At 44.3% G+C, this 19462-nt stretch overlaps 1 protein-coding gene across 1 annotated transcript in view; it reads right to left on the bottom strand.

Annotated features, from left to right (window-relative positions):
• Positions 1–7282: 7282 nt before the first annotated feature.
• Positions 7283–19462, bottom strand: part of Fshr (follicle stimulating hormone receptor) — a 179382-nt gene continuing 167202 nt past the window's right edge. The window contains exons 9-10 of the mRNA XM_036171349.1: positions 13238–13423; positions 7283–8705 (exon numbers count right to left, since the gene is read on the bottom strand). Of these exons, the coding sequence (XP_036027242.1) occupies positions 7475–8705; positions 13238–13423 (1417 nt within the window). The 3' untranslated portion in view covers positions 7283–7474. The remainder of the gene's footprint in view (positions 8706–13237; positions 13424–19462) is intronic.

Below are 19462 nucleotides of genomic sequence, written 5' to 3'. Positions count from 1 at the left end.
TCACACTCCCTTAGGATCTCTAGGGAGATTTTTTTCCCTTTGAAAAGAGATTTATAGAAGGATCCTGACTGGCATATGGATCTGCTGCAGCAACCTTGATACAAGGAGGGAAGACATGACTGCACTCTTGGGATGACCGAGCTCAAGGATGGAAGGATCTAGAATGGTTTATATTTTAACCAAATACAGCACTATATGCTTGTCACTTCTCTCAAGTACCCCTTCCTATGATGAAGCACGTGTCTTTTAAATTTTATTTTTATTGTCTATTTATTCTTTGGGAACTTCATATTTTTTAAATCATATGTTTTCCCATCCCCCAATACCTTCCAGGTCCTGCTCACTCCATACCCACCCAAGTTCATTTTCATTCTCTCTCTTTAAAACAAAAATAAAAATCAATCAATCAACAAACAAACAAAGGAGCCACTGTACATGGCCAACTTCTCCTGAGCATGGAGCCTGCACTGGAGTGCAGTTGATACACTCAGTGTCTCTTAATTGAAGATAAGGGATTTTTATTCTCCCAGGGGCTATAATTTATGAATAGCCTCTTGTTCAGGGGTGGGAATTTTATGCCAACTTCCCCTCTTCTATGCTGGGCTTCAGTCCGTCGTGGTATCTGTGAGTTACTATGTGCATCTGCCCTGCTCTGTCTAGAAAATGGCTTCCTTAAAATTGTCCATTACCTCTGGCTCTTACCATCCTTCCACTTCTTCTTTCACCAAGATCCAAGAGCCTTGATGTGAGAGGTTTGGTAAGGACATCCCATGCAGGGATGAATGCTCCAAAGTCTCTCACACTCTGCACATCACCCAGGTGGGAGTCTCTGTGTTAATGGCCATCTAGTGCAAGAGGAAGCACCTGTGATGAGAGCTGGGGGTTGTATTGATCTATGGGTACGGTGATGTATCATCAGGAGTCATTTTATTGCTATGCTCATTTATCAGAATAATAGTTGTAGGTTTTCCCCTAGGGCCTGTGACCTATCTAGTCTCGAGTTCTTAGCTTCATTAACAGTGTTAGGTGTAAAACTCTGTGAAGGCAAAGGCTTGAGATTATCATTGGCATCATTCTCTTCTAATGTTCTAATGAATATGATGTGATGTCAAGCCAAATAAAGCAAGTAGCATGTGTGGCAAGAGCTATGGCTTCTGGCAATGCAAAATTTCCTCTGGTGGCTGTGAAGATTCTGCTGTCCCCTGTGCTGCTTGCTGGCAGGCGTGGTCAACCCCACTGTGTTTTTAGATATGACTGTTAATGAACCCCTAAGGCCATATGCCCTTTGAGCTGTTTACAGTTTCCCAGAGAGCAGGCAGTGTTGCTGCTCCAGGTAATTGAGAGAAAGGATTTGGTTACAAGGTTTCCCCTACTTACCTAGTTATCCAGGATTCATGTGCCAGGGGGGTGACTTCACATACCGTAATGGCACCCACCAGTGGTTAAATCCATCTATGGGGCGAATTTTGAGGATGAGACCTTCATCCTGAGTGTACAGTTCCTAGTAACTTGTCCATGGCAAGTGATGGGCCAAACATGAACAGTTCCCAGTTTTCAGTGTGAATTGCTGAGGCTGAACAGTTGGGTGGCAAGCATGTGGTCTTTGGGAAGGCACAAGCATTATGGAAGCCATGGAGCACCCTGGGTCCCGGAACAGCAAGTCTGACAAGGAGATCACTGGAGCCGACTATGGATAGTGCTGAGCATTCTGAGCAGCATGCACCTGGACCACCAGACCCTCTCATCTACCACTCAGGAGAGCATTCCATCCACCTGCTCACAAAAGCCCATGATCATCAATATGATCTCACTGCAGCTTTCTGGCTTCAGATTTTACTGATCCCTCTTCAGCTGGATTGCAGAGCTAAGTTTATGATTACACATAAAAACTAAATATAGGAGAAAATGTTTCTTTTTCTACATTTTTTCTCTTCCTACTGGAACAGGAGTCTGAAGGGTTCGCTCTTTCAGCACACTCTTGGTGAAACAACGCCATCTGTTTCCTATCCTCATCATTGCTGGGAGTGGCCAGTTAAACTCCAGCGCCCAAGTTCCCTCTTCACCTGCCCTAGACAAGCTTCTGTAGTGACCTGGTCTCTAACTGCATCCCTCCACCATGGCTCCTACCATGTCTGCCTCCTTCCTGGTGTTCTGGAAGGGAATATCTGAAGGAGAAAGGGAAAGGAGAAGGGAAATAGAGGACTGCCATGATGGGATTGAGGGAGTTTAAGGGGGTTAGCATTTGAAGATACATGAACAGCCCCAGGGTAAGTTTCGGGCAGCAATGAAGCATGCAGAGCGGGTATCACCTGTTATGTGCCAGGATGCCAAAGCGAAGGTTCGCGGTCAGTACCTGTCCGCAGAGGTTGGCCCCTGGCTGAACGAGTTGTTTCATATTTCAGACAGCAGTCCCAGGCATGTGGGTATGTTATGAAGTCTCTGGAAGCAACCAGTCCCCTCATGGCTTTTAAGAATCAAAATAAAACCTTAAAAAGTGAACCAAAGGAAACGTGTAGTTTATTATTTTGTGATTCCTCCTCCTCCTCTCCAACTCTTTTTGTGGTGTTAGATTGAAGCCAGACTCTCAGACATGCTATCCAAGAACTTTGTGATTGAGCTACAATCCCAGCCCTATTTCAAAAACCTTTTAAAAGAAGAAAAGGCAAAAGGTATGGTTTTCTGAGTCACTCTGATACCATGCAGGCTGTGCAACAGCACATACATGATGGAGACTCTATGAGCACCTGTCCCCAGATGACGAAATTCTTCTGCAGAATTAGACTGAATCCAGCTTGGGTAAGCTATATGGTCTCAGCCCCATTTGAATCTCCTCTGGATTGTGTGTGTGCATGTTCTAGGCCTGATCCTGGGACCGAATCTCCACACTAGGGACAGAGCTTCAGAAGGGCTGCCTGGATACTCTCAGTAGAGGAATGGGTGAGCTGGGTTCTAACTGGTTCTGTTGACGTGGAGGAAGTGTAGGCCATGTCTCTTTCCCTTGAGACTTGTCTAAAGGGTTTAGAAGGACTGAGTTTAGTGACCCCAAACTATGTTGGCTTATTTAAGAACTGTCCCATCTCTTGGCAGCAAGTGCTGTGGTGACAGTGATGGGTGGAGCATCTTTGGAGCGATCTCATGCTGTGTGTTTACCTCTGACTATCTTCACGCGCACCTCGCCCGCCCATGGAGGAAGTCTTAAACCAGGGTGTCATTAGCAGCTATGCCGTGAGGTGATTACCCCTCAATTGTATTTATAATTTAGCTTTCACTTTTGATTCTAAATTCAGAAATACACTGCCTCTGGCCACAAACAAGGAAGAATAATGATTGTCAACGGAGCTGGGACAGCCCAGCAGTGTAGAAACTGGTGTGTGGGTGGCAGTTGGGGAGGGTTAGGAGTGGGGGGAATTGCAGGGGGTGGGGTGGGGTGGGGGGAGAGTGATAAGGAAAGTGCTGTGCTTTCTTAGGGCTTTAGATCAGCTCTCCCACAGAACCTGAAAGCAAACCACATGTGCAATTTAAATTTTATAGAAGCCACCATAAAAATGTAAAAATAGCCGGAATTAATTTTTAATTGTGCTTGATTTGTCCCAATACATCCAAACACATGTAACCAATATAAGAATTATTAAACTATTTTTTATTTCTCTCTCTCTCTCTTTTATTTGTTTGTGTCCTTGTAATCCAGCGTGTGTTTTATATTTTCCAGTCATCTTAATTCAGGCTGGCCACATTTTAAGGGTTGTGTGGTGACATGCAGGCTAGCAGCTGCTGTCTCAGAAAGCAAAGGTTTAGGCACAAATATGTTGAAAGCTGCATTTGATTTTTAAATATTATGTGGATGATAGCGATGCCAATGGTGATTGCGTGGTGTGTGTGTGTGTGTGTGTGTGTGTGTGTGTGTGTGTGTGTTGTCTAATAACAGCAAAAATGGGAACATAGTGTAGCTGTGTCTCAAACATGGTGGTGAGGGGAAAATGGAGAGCTTTGCATGGACTTTGTCTTCTGCACCAGCTCACTGGTGTAGACTCAGTTTTTAAGTGAATGCCTGTCTCTCCCTCCTTCCCTCCCTCCCTCCCTCCCTCCCTCCCTCCCTCCCTTCTTTCTTCTCTTCCTTCTGCTTTCTTTCTCTCTTCCCCCCTTCCCCTCTCCCCCTTCTCTCTTTCTTCATGATCTAAGATATTTGCAAGTAATACCATTTTTTCTTTTCATTTTCCACTCACAATGTATTGAAACAGTGCCATGGCCGATGGACAGAGGTGACTTGCATTTTTGTCCGGCTCCAACAGAATGTCTTTGTTAATGCATTTAGGAACAACCTTTAAAATATTTGCCAGGGCATTCTTACATGTAGGTGGTTGGGGGGCAGCTGTGGAACAGGGGTGCGCTTTGCCTCGCTAATACTGGGGCTCAGCTCCATCCCTCAGCCTGCTGGCTCATCCGCACTGAACTATCCCTGTCCCAGGAAGCTCTGGAGCAGCTTTCTCTAGTAGACCCACCACCATGGGCAGCCAGAGTTCCAAGGCTCCCCTGGTGATATGGCTGCCAACAAGACAATAGAGGCTCCCTATACCCTTGAGAAGGCCAAACCATAAGGTCACCACCCAAAACAGGCAGTTCAGACCATCAAGTCAGCACCATCTTAGTTAGCCAAGGAGCTGAGGCCAAAGGGGAGGATTCTCCCAAGAAGATTCCTGAGAAGAAATTATCTTTTAAGATGCCTTTCAAATTTCTTAAAACACTGTGCCATAGTCAGTTTGCAAAGCTCTGAGGGTCCTCCACAGTGAGAAAGACAATTCTTCCTGCTTTTTGGCAAACATTTATTTATTTTTAAGGGACAAAGTTTATTCCTTTTTCAAATGTTACAGAAAATCTGTATGCAAGAGAATGATTTTAGCAAGAAACAAAGCAGAATAAAACAGCCCAAAGTACAAATCTGGGGTTGGCAATGGAAAGTTATCTACAACCATGGTAGGAAAAGACACAAGTTGTTTCACGTTACAGACCTTCCCACCCCAATGCCTGATACTTGCTTCCTGAGTCAAAGGGACACATGCTTGATTCTCAAGCTGGAGGTTTGAACTTCAGAAAGACGTTTATAAAAACCCAAACAGGGCAATGTCACCCCCAGCCCTGGTGCCACTAGGCAGGGCACAAGAGACTAAAAACTCAACACAGGGAGGCTGGGCACTCAGGGATTGGAAGTATTATACCCCCCTCACTTCTGGCTCAGAGGTTTAGGTAGGGGTGAAGCCCAGGAAGGAGGGAGGAACAGGGGCATTTCACACCATTAATCTAAACTGGGAAATCCTAAAGGACCATATTCAACTGGCCTTAAGAGGAAGACCGGATTGTTGATGGGAGAATCCATAGGAGGGAGGGAAGAGGAGAGGGGAGGGGAGGGGTGGGAATGGGAGGGAAAAAAAGGGAAGAGGGCAGAGGAGAGGAGAGGAAGAAAGGAGAGGAGGAGAGGAGAGGGGAGGGGAGGAGGAGGGGAAAAGGGAGGGGAGGAGAGAGTTATTCAGGTGGGCTTATTTCTGAGAACATGTGTGGGTAACATGTTCATTTTTCAGGATTGATGTAGTATAGTGGACATGAAGGAAATAGGAAAAGGGGGCTGCTAATAGGCAATAAAGATGGCAGACTTCCAGCCTCTTCATCATATTCCTAATGGGAAACTAAAGCCTGGAGGGATTTTTCTCCTGACAGTGGGGTCCTCTGCCCCTGGACCAGTCTCACAAGTTCAAGGTTCAAGGATCAGGACACGCTTATTCCAAAGTCATGGGCCTGTCAGCCTCTCTGTCTTTAGCTTCAAACTAACCAACACTAAATTAGGGAGGAAGACCCCTCAAAGATCCTTAAAATCCCCAGGCCCAAGAAGAGACCAGACTCCAGGCTCTGAGGAGTGTTCCCTCTCTTCCCCAGAGGGTCTTTTTCTCTGCTTGCTTGCTGTGTGTGTTTTCTCCCACCCCTATTAAAAAGCCTTTCTTCACAGGCTGACTCCGCTGTGTCTGAGACTTCCTCTGTTGCTACTTGCTAATGCTCAAGACTTTTCCTGCCTTTTTTATCCTTTCAGTGGGAGAGGAAACGAACTCCATCAAGACCTCAGATGGTAACAGATTGAATTCTAAACTGAGGGCCAGGAGAGCTGGTTACTAGCCCAGGAACTGGTCTGAGAGGGAAGACACAAACTAATGTACGTTAAACTTGCTACAGCACGAGGCATTTTATAATGGCTTGATCGCTTCTCACTGGCAGCCTAAAAGCTAGAGACACAGCTGGTGCATCTGCAGAGGAAGAAGCCAAGCCTGAAAACCTGAGCCTTGGCTTATTACAGAATCCGAATAAAATCTTAACTCTGATTTCAAAGCTGCTGCGTCCTTAACATTGTAATCTATATGCATGCCATATAATAGGTGTATTTTCCATTAGAGTTCAGCCAGAGCAGCAGAAGCAATCATACATATGTATGAATGCAAATATGTGTAGGTGGTAAATATTTGTTACGGGGAATTGTCTCTCCTACGTTTGGGAGGCTGGCTAAGCAGGATGTGTAAGGACGTTGTTGTCCTCACATCTGACGCTGGAGCTCAGTGTCCTCGGGGCATCTGTCCTCATAATGGAAAGATCATGAGCGTATGCTCAGCAAACACAGGGTGTAACCCCAGGGAGACGAACTGAGCCCCGTTTCTGTTCTGGTTGCTTCCAACCTTGGGGATAAAGCATCCTACAGAAGTTTTGTGCTCCCTGTGGTACTAAACCCACATAAGTGGCCCCGAACTCACTCAGAGAACCCAAGGGGGGATCCAGGGGGAGGGACAGTGACCGCCCACCATGTGGCCTTGGCAGCCTTGAGTGGAATCAGCTGTGGTAGTATCCCGTGGATCACAGCACAGCCGTTGCTTTTTTTATTTTATGTTTTCCTAAGAATTCTCTGGGTGGCCCACCTTAACTGAAAACACACAAAAAGGAGGGGTTTCTGGAAGATGTAGCCAAGTCTGTACACACTGACCCATGACAAAGCTGTCGTGGGCCCTCAATAAGTATTTGGATGATGTTGTGATGTTTCTCTTGGAAAGTCTTGCAGAGCTGGGTTCCTTCATCCTGGTTCTGCCTCTCATACATCAGGCAGTTTCAAGCAAGTCATTGAGCTCTTGGAGCCTTGTTTTCCTCATTTGTAACCCCACCCCCCCCCCAAAAAAAAAAATCCTTGCTCAGTCTACTGAACATGAGTTTTACCAAATCAGTTGAGACAAACCGAACAGAAGCATAAAACAAGTTGTTTTAATTGCTGTTTCCAATAATTCAGTTCTTAAATGAGTCACGTGAGAGATTAATAGCTCCTGACCGATTTGCTGTGCACGCAGCCAGGAAGAACAGGTAGGTGAAAGTGTAGAAACACAGTCAGCTATTCCATGGCCTATTCTTCATTATCATTGTCATTCAAGGGGACGATCCGTTTTCACATTACTTTTTACCTCCGTGTTGAATGACTTAGACGGACAAGCATGTAACTGGAGCTATTGGTGGCTTTGGAAGCTGAGGGGCAGTGGCCCTTCCTTGCGTGGAAGTTGTGGGCATTGGATGAGGTTTCAGTTCTATAAATCTGGGCTTGCATTTCATAACAGCCAAACTTGCTCATCAGGATGAAGAAATCCCTGCGGAAGTTCTTGGTGAAGATGGCGTAGAGGAAAGGATTGGCACAGGAATTGATGGGGTAGAACAGAACCAGGAGGATCTTGGCCTTGGACACAGTGATGAGGGGCACCTTGAGTGAGGCAGAAATGGCAAAGAAAGAAATGGGGGCCATGCAGAGAAAGTCAGTGAAAATGAGTGTGGCCATGCGCTTGGCGATCTTCGTGTCGCTTGATGAGGACACAACATTAGGATTCCGCACTGTGAGATAGATATGGGTGTAGCAGCCACAGATGACTACAAAGGCCAGAACATTGAGCACAAGGAGGGCCATAACATACAGCTGGGACAAAGGGCTGTCAATATCCATGGGTAGGCAGATGCTCACTTTCATGTAGCTACTGATTCCGAAGATGGGGAAGAGAGCAGCTGCAAAGGCAAAGATCCAGCCCATCACCATGATGCTGGCAGCATGGCGGAGCTGCACCTTGCATTCCAGTTGCATGGCGTGAGTGATGGTATGCCATCTTTCTAGGGTGATGGCTGTCAGCGTGTAGACTGATAGTTCACTGGCAAAGACAGTGAAAAAGCCAGCGGCATCGCAGCCCGGTCCCGTTTGCCAGTCAATGGCATAATTGTGGTACTGGCTCTTGGTATGGATATCAACTGATGCTATGAGCAGCAAGTAGATTCCAATGCAGAGATCAGCGAAGGCGAGGTTACACATAAGGAACCGGGGCACAGTGAGTTTGTACTGGCTGGTAGTCAGGATCACCAGCACTGTGATGTTTCCAGTGATGGCCAGGATGCTAATAAACCATATCAAGATTCTGAGGATGTTGTACCCCATGATATCTTCACATGGATTGAAGGCATCTGGCTTTGGGGAGCAGGTTACATCAACAACTTCATTACATAAGTCATAGTCAAATTCACTGTACATCATGTCAGATTCTTTTCCATAACTGGGTTCATCATCTATCACAGAGACACTCTGATCCCTAGCCTGAGTCACATAATCAGTATCTTGCCTTAAAATAGATTTGTTGCAAATTGGATGAAGTTCAGAGCTAGAAAAAAAATACAAAAAGGAATAGAATCAACATCCTGGGTAGAGAATGGCAAATATATTATCATCTTTATACAGCATCTTCTTGAGATTGTTTTAATTTCTAACATCTTGTCTGCCCTTGAGGCTGACTCATGGGTTAAGGCTGCTTACTGTAAATGAGCAGAACAACATGTGTATATATATATTCCTAGAGTTGGATAACCCACGAGGGAAACCATCTGGCCACAACCTGAATGTGGGGAGGAAGGCGCCTGGGACTAGCTAATCTTTGCTGTTAAGTGCAAATAATTTACAGACTTGATATTATCTCTACTTCTTTCCTTCCTGTCTCCATTCAGGTATCTTCTAGCATGCCTGGGCAGACACACTCCTATTTATCTAGTCTAATCACTGGGAGATTATGTTCTCTGACATGAATGAGAGCTTATTTGCTAGTTTTATCTGCACGAACCAGAGCGTGAGAGTCTGGAGTTAATTCTCCGGCAGCCCCATCCTTTGGCTCTTGGGTTCTTGGGCTGTTGAGAGGCCAGCTAATTTCCCTGAAATGCTACCAGGATCTTACGCTTTATCATCTCACTCCCCAGAGGTGACAATAGGTCTCAGGCATTCATTTGCCCTGCAGATTAAACCTGGTTCTCTCATATGAAACAGTTCCCTTGGGGGTGGCCAGCTGAGCAAATGCAAGTTTTAAAGGAGCCTCTTTTATTCACAGGTTGTAACATCTCCCAGGAGCCATGAGTCCTCTCAGGGAAACTTCTTGTCTTTTTTTCCCCTTTTCTTTTCTTTCTTTCTTTCTTTTTTTTTTTAAAGCCAAAATATATGAGACGTTGTCAGCAGGATAGAGGCACTTACAGAAATAATTGAATGAGACCCAGGTGGTAAATATTCAACAAGTGTATGCGTAAGTATCTACTAAGAATTTCACATGGACAGGAGCGATATTTTTGTAATGTAAAGGCTTAACCAGTGTGACTCATTCACATGGGAGAATTCTTGATGGGAAAAAGAAATCAAACATATACCTTTTTTCTTCAAAAATATATCTTCACTCTTCCTTCCCTTCCTGCTCAAGGGGAGAGTTCACAGGAATGTTAAAAGAGAGTGTTTTCTCAAATTTAAGCCAAGCTCAGGCAGCTGGGGAGTGAGAAAGAGGAAGAGCACTAAAGTCCCCCTCCCCACCCCACCCCAAAGGCAGGTGGCTGGGAGAGAAGCAACTCTCATTTGCTTCTACAGGATGGAAGCTTGTGTGTCCAGTGCGGTAGACTGAGCTTTCCCCTCACCCCAGTGAGAAGGGGTGTCCTGGAGAACAGCACTCTTTTCTCTCACTGGGAAATGAACTAAATGGCCAGAAGTCAGTTTATCTTGACCTTAGAGATTCTGTCTTTCTTCTTTTCTTTTTGGAGTATCATCTTTTAGACACTGAAAAGATCTCTCAAATCTGTCCTAGCTACACCAATGAGGACAGTTGACACACATAATTGAAAATGGCTGGAATGGGAAGCCAGGGATTCACTGAGTTTTTAGTCAGTGAACTAAAGTGAGGTGAGCTCCGGGATAGGTGTAGAGGAGACAAGAGGGCCATTCTGTGGTGCTTAGTTTGAATCCTGTCTCTGGGTTAGTTGGAACCCAACTCTAGGGGCAGAAAGGAACTTCTCTGGTGAGTGTGGATTGCAGTCTGGCTCAGTGCAATCGGAGCTGTTTTCACTATGGAGAGAAAGTCTCCTCTTCCTGGGGTTACTGGCTTTAATAAAGAGGATTCTAATCACCGGTGCTACTACCGACCTACTTAATAGTGAGCTCTCCTTTTCTTGAAACAGAAGTCACCCATTGACACGAGGTACTTATGTCCCTGGAGATAACAGTTGAAACAAGAAGAGGCAGGTGGCTGGGGGAGGAGCAGCCATCCTGTGCGTCCACAGGATGAGAGCTTGTGTGTCCAATGCCACAGACTGAGCTGAGGAAAATCAGTGTTGCCTTGCAGTATCTTGGCAATCCTCAGGGAGGTAGCACAGTGACGGTTTAAAAGTGGAGCTTGAGGACTCCAGCCACTGATGGACAGCTGCTAAGTGGATGGGAGCAGAGAAAACCCTGGAGCCTGAGCTCTGGAAGCAGGCAGAGCTGAAGTTTGGAAGCTTCATTTGGTCAATGGTGATGCAGTTATTCAGTAGCTCCAAGAGCCCTAGTTTCTGCCTTTGTAGGAAGGGAATCATGCTGAGAATGATTCACTCTGCAATGTTAGCAATGAGGATGGAAGGTGCTATTGTGTGCAGCCGGGAGTGCTCCCCTCCACCAGCACTAAAGACCAGCTGATGGTGCTCACCGGGTTCATGTTAGGCTCTAGGCCTGTGTGGGCATCTGGAAGCATGTGCTATGATGCACCAGTTTCAAATACAGTTGTAAGAAAATGGCCTTAATGCAAGGGAACTCAAAGGACAGAGGAGAAACAAAACAAAGCTAGATGAGTATAGAAGATATCTGACTCAATTAAGGGGAATGGTTGACCCAGCGCTTCAACAGGAGTTCAAGAGGGCTGTTAGCCCAAACCCCGTGGCATCATGGGGCGTGTATTTATATTGTGGGTATTATTTCTCAACCAGGACCAGAAGCACAGTTTCATGAAACAGCTTAGAAGACAAATCTTATTACCAAATCTCCGTTCACATGATAGGTAATGAAACGACACTGTATTTGGAAGAAATTCTGTTGTCTTCTAGACAGCACAGTCATTTTGTGTTTGTTGGTATGTGTGTGTGTGTGTGAATCTGCTGAGTGAAAAAACAAACAAACAAACAGGCCAAAACACCCATTTGGGTACATGATGAGAGACCTGTGGGCCACATCTTTGGTGTACCCTTACAGTTCTTGATGAAAGCTCTAACAGGGTCCCAGAAGGTATAAAGACCAAGTGGCCTGGAGGGATCAGAGGAAGCTTTATGGCATGCAATAGCTAAGGCAAATTTGAGGCTTCTGGTTGAGAGAGTCCTAAAGTTTGGTCCATGTAACCAGGAGGTGGCAAGGTCAGAGGTCTCTTAGCAACAAAGTTAAGAGTCTTTCCTATGGTTCACAGGCATAGGGCCATAGAGCATACCAGTGGCCACTCTTTTTTTTTTTTTTTTTGGTTTTTTTGAGACAGGGTTTCTGTGTGTAGCTTTTTGACTTTCCTGGAACTCACTTTGGAGACCAGGCTGGCCTCGAACTCACAAAGAGGCTCTGCCTCCTGAGTGCTGGGATTAAAGCAGTGCGCCACCACCGCCCAGCTCCAGCAGCCACTCTAATGGTGACCTTAATATTCTTTGAGATTTTTCCTGAGGGTGCTCTATTGTAAGGCCTTTGCAGACAATTGGCTAGAAGAATTTTTGTCCGGAATATAAAGGGGCAAGCCATTTGCCTAGGCCAAGGCCCTTAAGAGCTCTAGCTGTTGGGAAGAAATTCTCCAGCTGTTGAGCCAATCTGTGTGATGTCTCTAAACCCAGGTAGTTTCCCAGTGATGCTCACTAACTCCGAGGAGCAGCCCCCTTCCTGCTGGACCCTCCTGTGGGTCTAGGTACTTTGCACTGCTTTGGAAGCATTGTAGGGCACGGGATGTCTTGATGCTCCTTTTCTTGGATTTGAGCAAGTGAATTAGCTACTGCAGCTTGGTATATGTTAAAGGCTGGCTAACTGACGAGAGTGCATTAAACAGTAAAATAACCTGTCAGTGGCGCTGCCTCGGGCCTGATGCTGGGCTACTACTGAAGGATGCCGGAAAGGCCTCATTCAGCTGAGTAAGACTGCATGGAGCGGCTCCCATTGGTGATTTCGAGGAAAATGATAGGGCTGAGAACAGCTGATACCCAGTAACTTCCTCCCTCCAATCGACCCTTTTAATGTCTGGAGGGTATGGACTCTCTCTCTAAAACTGCCATGTCTCGCCCTTTTCCAGATCCTTTAAAAGAGTTACCACTGGGTCCTGGCTCTGTTTAGGTTATCCTGTTTAGGTGTGTGCCTCTGTAAAGGCCCTTTTTTGCACAATCTGTGAGTTGCTGAAGTCTGGGGGTGGATCCGAGGGGCTTAGTGTGCTTGGGAGATGTTACAGGTGTGCACACATTTTTCTGGATGGCATTTTTGCTTCCTTCCTTCCCAGGAGACTTTGATGTCAGTAGGTCCGAGCATTAACTTATTTTATGGGACAGGACATTTATGAGGTGTAGAGTTTGACACTAGAAAGACAAATCAATATTGATATAAAGCAAAGGGGTGGGGGTGGTGCTGAGTGTCAGTATGAGTCAGGGACCAACTTCTTGTTTAATATTTGGTAGACACTCCACCATGTGACTCATCCTTTCTTCTGCGATCATTTTTCAAAGAACTTATGAACCCAGTCTACTCTTGCCCTCTACAATACTGACTCTTTGATCCAGAAAATGCCTCAGGACTTCCTTCAGTCAAAAATGTCCCCTGTGTGTGGATTTTCATGTCACCAGTCAGTAGAGGTTCTCCAAGGCAGGAAGGCCTATGCCATACTTCAGGGATGGACATAGAAGGACTCACATTTGTCGTCTCCAGTTTGCGAAAGCACAGCAGTGGCTGGGGTAGGTGAGGCTGGCCTCCACGAGAGTGACAAACTTTTCTAGACTAGGAAGCTTCTTTAAGCTGTAAGTCGATCTGGCCTTCAGCTTCTTCAGATTTTCTAAGCCCTGGTTGGGCAAGGACTGGACCTTTGTCCTTGAGATGTCTCTATAAGGAGAAAAGATAAATATATACCATGATCACCTTGGGTCAAAATTTTTCTGCTTCCAGTTAATAGACAAGCTAGCAGACATTCTAGTAAGGTGAATTTTATTTTTATATGGATAAGAAAGGAGACTGTAGCTTAGCAACACATCTGGGCTAGGCCAATATTCAGCTTAAAAAGATGTTTGCCTTGCAAAAGAGGAGTCCTGATCCTATTGGTCCTGATGGGAGGATTTAGTTAACAGGACAGATCTGTGCATCCTGGCTGGTTTGGGCTTAATCCTGGCTGGTGAGTAGAATCAGCCATCTCTCTTCTGTAGTTGATATGTGCCCAACCAAGATTAAGACAATTTTCTTCCACCATGAGAGTAGCTATAAAAATATCTCTGGTGAACCATTCTAGAATCTGTGGCCTGAATCATAGAAAATGATGAGAAGGAAGCATATCACACAGGGAAGAGGAGTCTGGCAGGCTCAGCCTGAAGTCTGGGCAGCAGGTAGATAGGAGGCGTGAGCTTGGCTTTCATGGCAGATATGTGTGCATATATAGCTTCCCCCTGGGCCTATTAGATCTGTGATCTCGGTCAAACTATGTGTTTTCTATGCCTCAATTTCCTCAGGTATAAAGTGAGAGGATAGAAATCAGTGATGCACAGTGAGGGAAAAACACAGGCAATACTCAACGCCTGGCGGTTATCAGGAGTAAACATCACACACATGCATGTCCGCACGTGCACGTGCTCACACAGAGGCCGGCTTTGTAAGAGTGTCTCTGGCTGAGTGAGCTAGCAGGGGTTGGGTAGGAGCTGGCACAGTAGACTGCTTAACCTGGTTGCTATTCCTGGAAGCCCCTGAGATGCATCCTTCCTGGCTGCCATACTAGTGATGGGGGTACACTTCTGGTATCAACACTGGCAGCTGTAACCTTCAAAGCCAACACCAGCTGGTAAGGCCAAGGAGGTTTAAATGACACCATCTTGGCCCTATAGAGATCATGACTTGGTTGTGAGAGGGTGCTCCTGATGGGGGTGGTATGGCTTGGATGGTTGGTTCCTCTCAGCACCTCCAGGGGACCCTTGGATGGACTTGAAGAAGAATTTTTTAATGTTGACTTTCTCTGTAAGTCAAAGCAGAAGGCACTCAGAGCAACAGAACTCGAAGTGTGAATATGTCTTTGCTGCCCCATATGTTCTCCTCACAGGCGGGTGGGTGAAAATGGCATTCTCAAAAAATCCCCTCCTCCCTTGCATGCCATTCTCATGCTCAACAGTTTATCTTGGCTTCCTAGGGTCCAGGAAACCTCCTTGACTGCTGTCCTCTTGTCACCTCTCTCTCCCAGCCAAACTTAGATTGTTTGTCTGTATATGATGTCACTTGGCTCAGTTTGCCACTAATCTGCCTCTTCATTCTTATAGAAATAATGCTGACCAAGGCCTCCTCTGGGTTCCCACTGTCTTGACCGACCCTTTAATTGTCTTGAGAAATGCTCTATTTTGCACTCTATTCTCCTTAAATTCTTTCTGATTTTTAAATTTTATTTTATTCCTCTTCTGTCATTTGAACATTGGTATTTATCCAAAATTGTCCCTAGTCCTCCAGTTTCACACTATTGGGTATGTGGCTATGGCTTCCAAATGCATATGCTGGTTCAGAGCTCCAACAAGACACTCCCTTCTCCATTGGAGCCCAGGATTTTGATGATGTGCCTGAGCATCAAAACTGGGCTTTTCTTGTAAACATGTTCCCCCTATTCCCCATTTCAGCAGATTTCTTCTCCTGTATTCTTCCCTTGATATTCAGATAGAAACCTGAGAGTTATCATTGATTTCCCCCTCTTCCTTACTTGGACATCAGTGTGTCTTCTCAACTGGCTTTTAGTTTGCTTTTGTTACTTCAGTGAGGGCCACCAGAGTCTGCGTGGTCAGATGAAATGGACCATAGCACCTCTTCCACGACCATCTAGCTACTTCTCTTTCCAGTACAGTCTTCACACCATAACTTGAGCAAAAATTTGAGAAGGCTAGTCAGATTACGACCTCAAATTCTTCAACAAGTTCCCGTGGTTCTTTGACAAAGGACAAATCAGTGGGTGTGTTATGCCTGTCCCCTGCCTGGTTTATATTGTCTCTGTTCCATGCCCTTATCTGTGCTCTGCTCAGCATTGCAGCCCCTGCCAGGTCTGTTTTTCACACATCACCTTGTTAATGGTGGGTAGGAGGCTTGAGGGCTGGCAAGAGAGCATCTCCTTCTCCTCCTCCTTCTGGCCTTAGGCAGCATCTGAATCCCTTTCAGAGACTACCGAGCAGATCCAGTAAAGATCTAGTTCTTTAACTTTCTCTAGTTCTTTGGCTACAGGAAGTCTACTTGTCACTTGCTCTTTGAGTCCTGGGGTCAGAAGGGGCTGTCAACTACTCCAGGCTGTTGATCCCCATTAGATAGTCAGGTAGAACCAGTACTTGCCTTTAGGTAGTACTTAACTATTTTGGTTTTGAGACAGGGTTTCTCTGTGTAGCTTTGAAGCCTTTCCTGGAACTCACTCTGTAGACCAGGCTGGCCTTGAACTCACAAAGATCAACCTGCTTCTGCCTCCCAGTGCTGGGATTAAAGGCGTGCGCCACCGCTGCCCGGCTGCTTAACTATGTTATGTGTTTCCTCTTGTCAATTAAATCAAATTTGCTTATTCCAATTCAAATCCTCTATACTTACTGTCCCCCCCCACCCCCATTCTGTCATCACTGAGGGAAGGATGCTTCAGTCTCCAGTTGTAGTTCTGGATTTAAATGCTTCTTGTTTTGTTAATTTTTGCTTTTATATTCTTGGTTATTTTTAGCTCCATATAAATTTAGAGTTCTCTTCCTCATGATTTTCTCCATATCTGCTAATATCTGCCTCTTAACTCTGAAACTTCTCTTATGTTCAAGGTTCTTCTGACCGTCACATGTTGGGACACCCATGGACTCAGTACCTACAGTGTTCTTTTCTATCTTCTCTTACTCTGTACATGAGCCTGGCAAATCTTGGGAGCCAAACACTGTTTTCTGGTTACTTTTCTAAGACCATCCCCCTCACTGTAACCTCTGCTTGATACCCACTTAATCAGCATGTCAAGCTTCAGACACTAAAAATTAAGCTCTTGATTTTTCAAAAAAAAAAAAAAAGTAAAATAAACAACAACAAAAACCCCTGCTCCCCTTGTAGTAGGTTGGATGTTCCAACTTGTTGTAGACAGATTTTGATGCCATTCTTGACTCTGTGTTTCAGATCCTGTGTTCAAGCTTAGGAAGACTTCTTGGTACCCCATGTATACAAATTTAACTGTTAACACTTCTCAGTCATTGTTATCACCAAAAGGAACAAATCCAGGTGTTCCAGGTATGTTTTCAAGTCTTCATTTTTAAATTATAATTTCTCAGATCTGGGGTCCCTGTAGATTGCAAGTCTGGTGCATCAACTATTTCCCACTGAAGAGCTTTCCCTCTGCTGCTAATGAGTCAGCTATGCTGGCCTACTCACCATTTCTCCTCATTGTTTTAGAGCTTTACAACTTCTGTGCTCTAGGAGGTCATTAGGTTATTTTTTTTTCCTTTTCTTTAGGCAAGCCTTCTTTTGAGCAGCTCTGTTAGTGTCGTAGGTACTTTATTCTCAAACTACCACCCCCTCTCCTTTGGGGTCTTCCTTTTTCTCTCAAGTGTAGAAGAGGCAGAAGTGCTGGTACCTATTCTTTATGTTCAAAGATCTGCCCATGGAATAAGATGGAAGCATTAAAATTGGTCAGGGACAATTTAAACTGGGCTACTAGTTATTTGTTAAGGACATTTACCAAAAGCCAGCAATATAAAACTGAAGACCAGTTTTTGTCTTAGTTATGCCTTCCTACTTGAGTTTGGAATATGTATGTAATTCAGATTAATTTTAGATAGCCAATGAAACAAACTTTCATATTCCAAAGAATACTATCTTGTTACCTAACGTAGTTTATTTGCTGGTAGATTAAAGATTATTGCAAACTCTTTAACTGTCTTTCCATTAACCATCTATTTGCCCTTACCTGGAACCTGAACTGAAATATGAAGCTTTGAGGGAACAGAATATGAAAGTGTTGCTACTTGAGTTCTGGACACAGATTTTAAGAGCACCGTTAGCTTCTGAATTGGTTCTGCAGAGTCCTGTAGAGTCCTGTTAAAAAGCTCTCCACATTTAGTGGAAGCACATATGTCTAACCTTTAGATGATGCCATATGACATTGTTGCCTACAAAGTTCATATGCAAAATCTACCCAACCAAGCTTCTAAAAAAATCACACAGAAAGTCTCATAATGTTTTAAGTAAGTTTATATACATTTCTATCAGCAGGGTCAAAGCATTTAAGTCTTGTTCAGTGTTGTTTGAGACATAACTACACTACTATTCCCATTTTTGCCCCATTCTTCTGCAGCACACACACACACACACACACACACACACACACACACACACACACACACATTTCCTGACTATAATTTGCTATGGAATGTCTTTCTGTATGCTGTGAATATGTGTTGCTCTGATTGGTTAATAAATAAAACTGTATTGGCTAAGGCAGCTTAAAGGCAGGCAGGAAATATAAGCAGATAGACAGGAACAGAAAGGCTGAATCTGGAAGGAGACACCAGTCAGCTGCCCAAGGAGCAAGATGCCAGCAGACCAGTAAAGTTAATTTTGTTATACTGTATATATATTTCTACTCTTGTTTAAGGTATGTTTGTGCACCTCACTTGAAATGTAATGTATAACTAAGAAGTACAGATGAGTTTTCTAGATATAGATATATTTCAGATAGATAGGTAATCTTCAAACACTTCAAAGACCTACAGAATACATCATTTAAAATGTCATAAGAACTTAGACTTTTCTGGACAATGAGACATGTTTGCTCCTGGCAGCACCAATTATTTCAAGGAGGGGATGGGCATTGAAGAAACTCATCATGGAGTTTGCTTTCTTTGTGGGGCAAAAAATGCCCTTGCATCAACTGATTGCGAGTATGTTGTATAAACTGGGCATGCAGGACACATAGGAAGGTGACCACTGGATTTTGCAAGATGAAATGGTCCTTCAGATTCTAGCTTTGCAGAAGAGACTGCCAGACATTCTACAGGACATAGAGAGAAGTGAATGAGAGACTCTAGACCTATGGGCTAAAGATGGATGCCCCAATGTTGCAGAGGAACTTTGGATGACTGTCAAGCAGGCAGTTGTCTCTGTCGTTTCCAGAGTTTTGGAAATTGCTTCCAATACATTTCCTGCTAACTTGGGTAATATTCTTTCGTTCTGAGGTCTTTGATATAGTTGAAAACTAGATAGTTATAATTTTCCTTGGTTATTATAAAAGATAAATTAGATATGAAACCTTAGACTCACAAATATAGGATAGATAGAATATTTTCTTTAAATTTGCCAAATATAAATAAACTAGATACTGTAACTGTAATTCTTGCTTGATAACTGTTTTATCATATATAATTTTACTAGGTTAAAGGGTTAATAAATAAAACTGTATTGGCTTATGGAAAGGCAGCTTAAAGGCAGGCAGGAAATATAAGCAGATAGACAGGAACAGAAAGGAAGAGTCTGGAAGGAGTCACCAGCCAGACACAGAGAAAGCAAGATGTTAAGGTAGAACTGAGAAAAGGTACCAAGCCATGTGGCTAAACATAGATAAAAATTATGGGTTAATTTAAGTGTAAGAGCTAGTCAGTAATAAGCCTGAGCTAATGGCCAAGCAGTTGTAATTAATATAAGCTTCTGAGTGATTATTTCATAAAAGGCTGTGGGACTGTGGGTGAGAGATTTGTCCTGACCATGGACCAGGTGGGACACAGGAAATCTTGCAGCTACAATGATTTTTCCAGGTAACTAAGAAATATGATGTTTGATTTTATAATTCCTTTATAAAAATGCTTTTCACTTCTCCATGGCAAATATCTATGGAATGTAATAGAACAGAAGCCAGTTATTCACATCTTTATGAAACAGGTGATTGTGAGTGAACTGGCTCATTTT

This window comes from Onychomys torridus, chromosome 21 (assembly GCF_903995425.1).
Source record: "Onychomys torridus chromosome 21, mOncTor1.1, whole genome shotgun sequence".
Lineage (NCBI taxonomy): Eukaryota > Metazoa > Chordata > Mammalia > Rodentia > Cricetidae > Onychomys > Onychomys torridus.
Note: the sequence above shows the minus strand (reverse complement) of the source record. Positions and strands in the feature narration are given on the sequence as shown.